The following is a 10,612-nucleotide window of genomic DNA, read 5'->3' on the forward strand; positions in this document are numbered from 1 at the left end:
CAGCCGGCCGCGGCCGCCGCTCCGGGCCCCGGCAGCGCCGGCAGCCCACGGAGGGGCGGCTCGGGCGGGGACCCGTCCCCGTGAGCCCGGGGATGCGGGGGGTGCTGCCGCCGCCCCCCGGCCGGCCCCCCCCGGCATGGCGAAGCGCTGTCACTGACGCACATTTAATTCGCCCGGCTGCGGGGACCGCGCAGCGCCGCTCGCATCCTCCCCCCGCCGCCGGGGAGGGGGCGGCTCCGGCGGGGAGGGGGAAAGTCAAACTGCAGCAACAAAGTTGCTCCCCCTCCGCTCCCCCAGACCTGCCCCGGCCCCCAGGGCCCACGCCCGCCTTACCTTGCTTGACGCACTTGAGGCGGATGGGGTCCTTGCAGTGCTTGATCACGGCCAGCACATCCCTGATGGTGAGCCCGGCCACGGGGGTCTCGTTCACCTCCAGCAGCAGCTCCTCCGGCACCAACTTGCTGCCGCCCTCATAGGCCACCTTGCCGGGCTTCACTTCCCCCAGGTAGGGGAACTGCCCATTCTCGGCGCCCCCCTTCAGCTCGAAGCCCAGCTGCCCCTCCGGGTTCCTCACGATCACGATCTCGTGGACTCTGCTCGTCCAGTGGCTTTTCTTCTTCAAGCCCTTGGACATTGCCGTGGGGATGCTCTGCCCGACTCCCTCCCTGCGGTCCGTGCTTCTCGCCCCCCTCCCTCCGTGCCCCCACTCCCCGGGGCGGCCGCGCTCCTCCGGCAGGCTCGGGGCGGGCGGAGCGGCCGCGGCTCCGGCCGGCGGCCCCGCGGGCTGCGAGCTGTGTCGGGGAGCGCCTGTGTGCCCGCTCCTGCCGCCTTTAGCTGATATCCATGGCAGCCGCGGCGGCCGGACCCTGCCTGCGCGTGGATGCACTAGTTGTAGAGAAACTGGCAGGAGGGAGGAGGGAGGAGGGAGGGAGGCAGCGGGAGGGAGGGGACGGCCGCGGCGCGGGGAGGAGGAGGAGGGGTGTCGGTGTCGGTGCCGGAGCGAGGCGGGCGCTGCTTCGCCGCTCCCGCCTCGCCTGACCCGGTAGTGAAGGCCGAGAGAGAGGCTGCCTGGCACGGCCGGCAGAAGGCGGAGAACGGCCCGGGCGGGGGGGCGAGGGCGCTCGGCGGGCGGGAGCGACGGCGGCGACCCCCGCCCGGCCCCCGGCGCGGCCCCGGCCGGGAGGGGGAGCTCGGGGAAGCGATGGCGCTGACCCCGCAGCCTGCTCCGGCCGGACCCTGCCCAGTGCCACCTCTGTCTTGGCCGGACACTGCCCAGCACCGCCCCGAGCTGCGGCCGGACACTGCCCAGCACTGCCTCTGCTCCGGCCGGACACTGCCCAGCACTGCCTCTGCTCCGGCCGGACACTGCCCAGCACCGCCCCGAGCTCCGGCCGGACACTGCCCAGCACCGCCCCGAGCTCCGGCCGGACACTGCCCAGCACCGCCCCTGCCCCGGCCAGACACTGCCCAGCACCGCCCCGAGCTGCGGCCGGACACTGCCCAGCACTGCCTCTGCTCCGGCCGGACACTGCCCAGCACCGCCCCTGCTCCGGCCGGACACTGCCCAGCACCGCCCCGAGCTGCGGCCGGACACTGCCCAGCACTGCCTCTGCTCCGGCCGGACCCTGCACTGCCCAGCACTGCCCCTGCCCCGGCCAGACCCTGCCCAGCACCGTCCCTGCTCCGGCCGGACACTGCCCAGCACTGCCTCTGCTCCGGCCAGACCCTGCCCAGCACCGCCCCTGCCCTGCCCTGGCCGGACACTGCCCAGCACCGCCCCTGCTCCGGCCAGACACTGCCCAGCACTGCCCCTGCCCTGCCCTGGCCGGACACTGCCCAGCACTGCCTCTGCTCCGGCCAGACCCTGCCCAGCACTGCCCCTGCCCTGCCCTGGCCGGACACTGCCCAGCACTGCCTCTGCTCCGGCCAGACCCTGCCCAGCACTGCCCCTGCCCTGCCCTGGCCGGACACTGCCCAGCACCGCCCCGAGCTGCGGCCCGAGGGAACCGGCAGCGGCTCGAAGCGTGCGGGGGCTCGAACCATCGCGGCGCTGGGGGAAGTGCCCGAGGCGGAGCGGAGAGGGGTCCTGCTGTCCCGGGGTCCTGCTGTCCCGGGGTCCTGCTGTCCCGGGGTCCTGCTGTCCGGGAGCTCTGCCCCGCGGCCGGCAGCGGGGTTTCGGGCTGTGGATACAAAACCAAGAGACGCCTGTTCGCGCCGAGGACCTCCGTGTCACTCCGTGTTTGCAGAGTGGTTTAACTCCACGCGGAGGTCTCAGTTTATTGAGTTGCACGTGGGCATTATTGTTTTCGCTGGGTGCTGTGGCCAGAGGTGATGGCTGAGTTAGGTGCTACACCTAAAGAGGGTATGACTGTCGCCCAGCAGGTGTTCACCACCCTCGCACAGGTAGCCTTCTGCTGCTTGTCCTTAGTGGCCAAAATCCCACTGCAGATCTTCCCTAGAGCCCCAGCAGTGAGGTACACTGTTCAGCAAGTGATACTGTAGCTCACTCCTCCTGCAAGCTGTCCTTTTAATTAGTTCTGTCATATGCCTCATGTGTGAGAGGCATGGAGTGTAACAATTGGCATGTCTTTCTGGGAAATTTGCCTTGACTAAAAAAGTGGTTTCCATCCGAAGTGGAGGTTAACAAAATACACACAGAACAACATCCTGACTTTTAAGAAACATAGTTTTTGTGCCTGCAGGATGTAGGAGGGCAGGATACATGAAGGCAGGGGTCTGCAGACAGGGTATTGAATGGGATAAGGCAGGAGAAATGTACTTTGTGTTATGGCATGCGATTTAAAGATGGTCAGATATTTTTAAAATTTCAATTAAAGTGACTCTGCAATGAAATTTTTCAAATTGTACTGCTGTTTTTCCTCTTGGTTTCTATGGAAACAGGCCTTTATGCGATCATGCTTGGCTGTGTCTCCTTTACTTTACTTCTCCAATAACTTTTGAAGCTGTTGGGCAGTTTCACCCAAATCTATCTCAAATATAATTAAGCTATTTCATGAAAATAGGCAGCTGTGTGTAGGGCTGAGAGATCCTGTAAATGTCCCAAAGGCCGTAACATGAACTTGCCTCTTATTAAACAGTGATTCACATGGTTGAGAGACCATATAAATGTCTTGGTAATAAGAAAAGTTTCAATTACAGCTCATTATCAGCCTCTCTATAAGTCCGTGGGAAACCAGAGTTCTTCAGTTCATTTTCTCTCAGAATTACTTGTGTTCCAGAGGTGGAACAGACATGCAAAAGGGGAGAAAACATTAAGAAATTACTGACATCTGTATTCTGCAAGTCATTTCACCTGTTTTTCCTGGGGGGCCTGGTCAGAAGAGCAAAACTGTGTGTGTGAGTGGCTTCACAAAAGTGGGCTCGAAGGATAAACAAATCCAAGATGCCAGATATGTGGAAACATGAGATGGATAAGTACAGACAGCTGAAGATAGGAGGGGAGCTGGAGAAGTACCTTGACTGGAAGGTACTAAGACGTTTTCACTGATGGGACAAAGATTGTATAATGGCCTCCTTTTCCAAAGACCATCATGAGTGTCCTGTTGTCACTAGGGAGCAGGGTCTCTGGTCTGGACAAGGAGAGGCTAAAGCATTTGGAAAGAAAGCAAAACAATCAGTAGGTTTGTCTCTCTGTAGCCCCGCCTTCTCAATTTGTCTCGGTTTTTAATTCAGAAATAGAGTAGGAAATAAACAGCTGATAAGAGGAATACAAGACATCTCATTGTCCTTCAGTCTCACAAAATTTACCACAATCACTTCTTTGCTGAGTCATCTGCTCTACTAAAGTCCACTCTACTAAAGCAGTCACTATTTCTTTATTTAGAGTTTGTAGTCATTCTGCTGCTATAGTATTGCAGCTGTTGATTTGTCTTAAAATAAATTTTTAAGTAACTCCATGTTTACCACAATATAGCTACAACACTAGGACATCTGCCAAAAATTCAGCTTTTAATATATATGTCAAGAAATATTGGAAATGTCCCTAGATGAGGGAAGGGCATCCTGTGGGTGTTATTTTTCTGTTTCTCAGGAGTCTCTAGTAATTTATTGAGTTTTTTATGTGCTCATTACCATTTTAAGACAGATGACATTACCAATAGGTAATGGGTAGAGCATTTCTGATTTCACATGTGCTGTGGACAAATCCAGCTGAATAAACTCTTCATGTCTAACTGCAGTTGTATTAATTGAAATAATACCATGTAGAGGTGCTGGAATTGGTGTTCCAGGACCATTAATTTTGCCTTCTGGAGGTGGGCAGCAGCGTGAGCCAGACAGATCCCAGCTCAGGCACCTGCAGTTTGGCAGAGAAGTGGGAGGCTAGATGGAAGGAGCCTTAGCAGTTTCCCCAAAGCAGACCTGTGTGTTATCAGGTCATGGGATCAGTTGACCCTCATGTCAGGAAGGAATGGCAGTTTTCAGGTTCAGAGACCAGGAACACTTGGTGAGTAGAATGTCAGGTCATACCGGTTAAGATCAGGAGAGAGTGAAGGATGGCTGAAGAATACAGTGTTTCTCTGCAGCATTTTCTTACAGAAGTCTTAAGAGTTTAAAGTTTTGAATTGACTGTCCATGAGTAAAATTTTGCCATCATATCATAACTGCCTTATGTGATTTGGGCCTAGGGCAGTAATACCAGAAACCCATAGTTTGCTTTGCACCATTTCAGCTAATTTTGTTTAAGTTTTACAGGGGTAAAGGGGTACCTGTGCAACAAGATTATTCTTGTCTCTGACAGTGCCAGTGTCCCAGCATGTGGCTGAGTGAGAAGACTTACTGTCTGGCTCTTGAAGATCTTGAAAAGGAGTTAGTGATTTGCCAAGATCTTTCTGTTAGTCCCTTCCATTGGTTCATCCCAGGAGGGCATGCAAACTGGTCCTGAGTGTGAATGTAAGGGTATCTAACACAAGGGATTTCCTGTGAGCAAAAGTAACAACAGCACATAATGAAACACATTCACCAAACAACACAAATGCCTTTATTATTCCTTTAAATCTGAGCCTGTAAACACAGGAACCAGTAAGTCACTGTACATTTGGGAGTAAAGTTGAGCACATGAATAAGCTGAAGTGTGAGACTTCATAAATAATTATGTTTGGTAGCTGGAAAGGAATCCTTCCTACTGTAACATTACAGATTCAGTAAAAAAGTAACTGAATTCTGGTTTTATTTTCAGTATGCCATGTTTTTAGATAAGTGAATTCCTCAAACAGAAGTGATGTATTGCACATGCCAAAGGGGATTAAAAGAAAATACATCCATTACCTTCTATTATTTATGCAGCAATGGAGTTCTGTGCCTTGTAATTGTGTTTGTAATGTTGGATTTGAACTCAGAAGACATTAAATTTCCTTCTTCAGCACATGCTTCCTGTGTGACTGGTTGATAACTACATGATATTGCTATCTCTTATTTTTTCCATTTTAGTATGGGCATAATTCCTCTTTTCTCTACAGTTTTCTATTTAGCATGTCAGCCACTCAACAGTTATTCTTAAATAAGCATTTCAACACTACAGTATAGATTCACCAAAGGACATGTATTCATCTAGGAACAAGAATTCAGATGATTAAATCCAAAATCACAAATATTTTCCCTATACCCTTATTTGCCCAAAAAGTTTTTGATAGATTATCTTCCCATCAGTGGAGTTCCAGAGTGTCATAGTTGATTTATTCTGCTTGGAGTTCTAAGTGTTCTCCTTGAGATTCTGAGAAAATTCCAAGCCTTTTATATCTTTGGATAAAAGTTTGAAATTCCTAACCTTCTCAGCTGCAAATATCACCAGAAAACCATTAGAAATTTGTTACCACATTTACTACGATCACACGTCTTCTATGAGCTTAGTTTTACTAGTATGAGCTTAGAGTTATTTCTAGTATAATCTTTTCCCATTTCCTGGCTTCAACTTCACTTGCTTAAGAAAGGCTAAAACCTCAGGCTATTTATCTAAAACCTCTTTTCTCAAGTCCTCCAAATTCTCAAGTTTGATAAAAAATACATGTTTAATATACTACAGAGCAAAATAGGAATTGTTGTGTGTGTTTGGTTAGGTTTTATTTGCCTTAGACCAAAATGTTCCATAGTGTTTTGGCCATCAGTGCTTCAAAATAATTTTTTATTTAATTTTAAACTTTAACATTTTGTAAATCATACATCTGGCAAAAATGGAAAGTAATGGGTAATATTCAGCTGTTTCAACCCTTTGGAGGATTTCTGTTTTGGCAATAGCTCATGCAGAGGGCAAATCTGATCACTTCTGTATGTGAAGAAAATAGTCTCTATGTCCGTACTGAAAGATAAATGCAACTTTTGGGAGCAGAGAAAAATCAAAGACTGAACTTCATCTAAATAGTATTGTTTACAACAGGTTTATAAGATTGCAGGAAACATTTTGTTCTCTTCTGCTCATCCTTGTATTGGCTTTCGTTTTAAATGTGATTTTTCCCAGTTATTTTCTCTTTTGCTATCAAATTGTGGTATTATATACTTCCTGTAAAGCCTTGGTATTTTATACTTCCCATGCTGCTCTTGCTAGCTGCTCATGAGTGGATTAAGGTGAGATACAGAAAATTTGTTGGAGGTCAAAAACTTCCCCAGGGACAAAGTTCTGGAGACAGTCTGTCAAAATAAATTTGGAAAGAGCCATTGAAATACACAAATGATAGCCTCTTTCTACAGCAATGCAAGTTTAAATTGCATCCCAGTAAATATCCACAGGAGAAGACAGAGTAAGACAGAGACAAAACTGCATACAACAGCCTATCATAAAATAATCTTTTAAATTTGTCCTGACAGTAGAAAGACAGCAAACCTACAAGTATCTGTTACAGTGAAATGAAAGAGAAGTGTGAGGCTCACTGTGAATTACTGCTGCTGAGTGGTGGCTGGTATTTTGAAAACCAGCAGATAAAGTGGCTCAGTAAGAGCCTGGTTTTGAATTGATGACTTCTCTACCACCATGGCACCAGTTTGTGCGCTTGCTAGTTAAAATTGTCCTGTATCTAGTCTCTTTTCCATTTTAATATTTAGTATTCAGTGATCTATAAATTTACATCATTAAAATATCCATAAACATTTGGTTATTTCTGGTATGTTGTGATATCTTAGATTAGCAAACTATGGTGGACCTATTATCTGGATTCTTTTTTCTGTGCCTTATTTTCATTTTCCTTGGATTAGACAAAATGAGACTTTCCTCTTTCATGTTTATAATCGGTTTCATTTTACATTTCATATGAACTAACAGTGCTGCTGAGATTGATCTCACAGCGTGGCTGGGAAAGGAGATGAATATTTTATGAACTTATAAAAGATAAAATGAAAGCATATTATTCTAGGGATGTATTGTTGATGTTCCATGTAAAATTGTGACAGCATGTCCATTCAGAACCTTATTTGCACATCTCTCTCATCTTTGAGAGGAATAACTTTTCCATGTCAAAATTCTAGCACTTAATGTGATTGCAAAGCCTTTTTGTCATGAAAATTAACAAATACTTCTGAAGTTAGAAGCATTCGCACAGACATCACCATGGAAATTTATAAGAGGTTACATGTTTTGTAGATACATTTCCATAAATATTAAAGCATGCAATGAGTGCAATGAGGAGTTTGGAGAAAATGACTCTAAAATAATACCTGCAGAAGCTCACCCCATGCTTGTCACTGCTCAGAGGCCGTGCATGAGCCAAGCTGAGCAGGAAAGACACCTCAGTCAATTTAGTGCTTCAGTGCAAATGCTGCTGAAGCACTGAACTGGCCAAATTCTCAACGTTTTTACATTAGTAAGCCTGAAGCTTTAATGAATTCAGTTGGTGAGGACGATGTCTGATTTCCATTGCTCTGCCACACTTTTTAATTCGACAGAGGTCCTGATTCCTGCTGTCTCATGACAGCTGAAGGACAAGGTATCTCTTGTCTGATCAGGGGGTGCTGAGGATCAGGATCCAGCTAGTCTTCACTCCCTGCTGTCAATGTTTCTCATAACTGCAGAGCATTGCTGTCAACGTTTCTCACCACTGCAGAAGCATTTGGATTGCTTTCACTAGCTGGTTGTATTGCAGGATTATCTGGTGATGGAGGCATGTTTAAGTAAAAGTATCATCACACTGAGGTTAGTGACAAAAAAGGTTTTGAATTAGCAGGGCTTAATCTCAGAGTGATAAATAATTAGTCAAACACTTGAATGCTAGAGTAAACCTAGAGCCCTTGTCTCTGCCCCACAACCAAAGTGTGTGTGCCTCAGACGATGATAAAGGCATTTGCACCATTTGCACTCCCTGAGGTTTTATCCACTTTTGTTTATGTACTCCTGGAATTGGTCCACGCATGCTTAGAAGTATAAGATGGGCTTTGCTGTGTCTTCGGGATGATAAACAAAAGTGCTTTCAAGGAAGCTGAATTACATTACTGTGCAGTTTTGGTGGTATTCTCAGATTATGGCTCCATGCTCTGTCACCCTGGTGGCTGTACATTATTCTCAGTAAGAACATTTCTGCACAGATGCTTCCATCAATAGAAGCTCACTGATGGGACTGCACTGCACTGTCAGGTCACTGGTGCTGTTTCTTGGATGACGTTTTCAGGGGGAAAAAAAAGCTTCAGCTGATGTAATGACCTAAATCTAATGATTTGAAGACAGAACCCTCAATCAAGGCTTCAATTCAAGGTTTTTGCTCCTGTAAATTGTAGGTCAAGGCCACAGTCTCTAGGAATATTTGATGCTTGACCAGAAATCCAGCTTATCCTGGGGAAAACTCCCAGATAGACACCTCCACTGAATTTAAAGAAGGAAGCAGTCTCACTCTCCTGAAGCAAGACAGGTGCAAGTTAGCCCTTACTGTGCTCATCTGAGAGATCTGTGATGAACACATGACATATAAAAATAGATTTTAAAAGTTTCAGAAGTCACCTTATTCTTATTTAGACTTTGGAAATGCATTATCTTGAGCTGAGAGGAAAAGATACTGTACTTTATCACTGCCTTGTTATAAGAAAGCTGGAAATAAAAGAAATACTGTGTTTGCTAGGTGTTGAATTTTTCATCACTAATCAATAGAAAAAATGTTCTCAGTCACTGTGTAGTTACAAACACATATGAAGAACAAACACTGCATGGGCAATTAGATTTTTTTTTGCAATTTCCTACAGATTATTTAATCAATCTGAAAGACTTCATTCAAGGACAGATTTGTTAGTTTTCTTCTATCTAAATAATATTGTAGCTCTCATAATCTTCATGTCATCATGATATTTTATTCTCATAAGGATTCTTTATTTGTAAGTCTTGTTCTATTCTGTCATAGCCAGTGCCTGGGTTGTTGTGTCTGAAGCCAGTAACACTTGCTCTTTTGTCCCTTTCAGTTCATGATGTAGGCATTGGTGACTCTAACCACAATTCTGCTGCTGCAGTCCTTCACTCCATTCCTTTTCACCTCAAGGTTAATAATGAAGTAGTGAAATAATGAACATACTGTAGGTAAATAAGGAAGCTAACACCAGTGCTGAGATTTATTTAAAAAGAGGCTTTAAAACAGTGCAGAGGGAGAAGGAAAAAACTACTGAAATTAGAAAGAACTTTTAAAAGAATTAAATTACTTCTTGAAGACTTTGTGATATATATTGGTTTGGTCTTGTTTTCACTTTAGATTTTAAATCCAGTGAACTTTTTGTCAGATACCATTACTTGCAATTCTCATAGGACTCCTACCATCACAATGAGCTCTGTGCTATGTTTTACATCATAAGTTCAGGGTTTACACTCTGAGCAGTTTTTAATACAACTATCATGGTAATAGGGGTAAAAGCAGGCAAGATCCTAGTTCCAAGATCACTTCTGAGCATATAATAGATGTTTAGTGTGACTGAACACTACAAAAAGCTCTGCTGGGAGGTTGACTCTGTAGGCTTCTAAGATCCACCAGGGCTCAACCCTGAGCACCTTGCTCTAAATGACCTTGCTCTGGGCATTGGGTTGGACTTGGTGACCTCCAGAGGTCGTGTCTAATCTCAACAATTCAGTAGTTCTGTGTGGGGGTGTGCCAGGTCTCTGGAGTTTTCTGACACAGCTGTTCATTGAGCCACATCATCTTTGCCAAAAAGTTGTACGAAAGCAGTATTGTTGTGGATGGAGACCAGTTCTGCAGTTATTAGTTTGAGCAGTACTCCTTCACAGCAATTGTCCCATTGACTTTTATACTGAATTGGCTTCTGAGCACCTCTTGACCTGAAGGTTAAGCTCTTAGTATGCAATTCAATTTAAAAATTAATTGACACTCTTAGGACACTTCTTGCAAACCCAGATTAATAACCCTCTTAATTTACAAACCTAGGAGCTCTGAATGAATTAATAATGTATTTACTGGGTTTATATATTGGCATTCCTACAATAATAAATGGATGCAATTGGTGTTAGTTCAGTTGGTCTCAGACTGAAACTGGTTTCTCTCAGTGATGAGAGAAAATGACAAATTGTTCATTTGACAGGATTTTATCGTTTGTGGGGTACACTTTAGAAAGAAGTGCTGGAAATAGAGGAAAATATTGCATTATCCTACAGAGATAAGCTAATAATTAATTATTTTTTACT

General features: G+C 46.1%; 1 protein-coding gene across 4 annotated transcripts in view; it reads right to left on the reverse strand.

The window, feature by feature from the left end:
* Positions 1–860, reverse strand: part of MAGI2 (membrane associated guanylate kinase, WW and PDZ domain containing 2) — a 710,849-nt gene extending 709,989 nt beyond the window's left edge. For all 4 annotated transcript variants that reach the window (XM_066318723.1, XM_066318722.1, XM_066318726.1 and 1 more), the window contains exon 1: positions 334–860. In XM_066318723.1, the coding sequence (XP_066174820.1) occupies positions 334–634 (301 nt within the window). In that variant the 5' untranslated portion in view covers positions 635–860. The remainder of the gene's footprint in view (positions 1–333) is intronic.
* Positions 861–10,612: the final 9,752 nt, after the last annotated feature.

This window comes from Sylvia atricapilla, chromosome 5 (assembly GCF_009819655.1).
Source record: "Sylvia atricapilla isolate bSylAtr1 chromosome 5, bSylAtr1.pri, whole genome shotgun sequence".
In the NCBI taxonomy this organism is placed as follows: Eukaryota; Metazoa; Chordata; class Aves; order Passeriformes; family Sylviidae; genus Sylvia; species Sylvia atricapilla.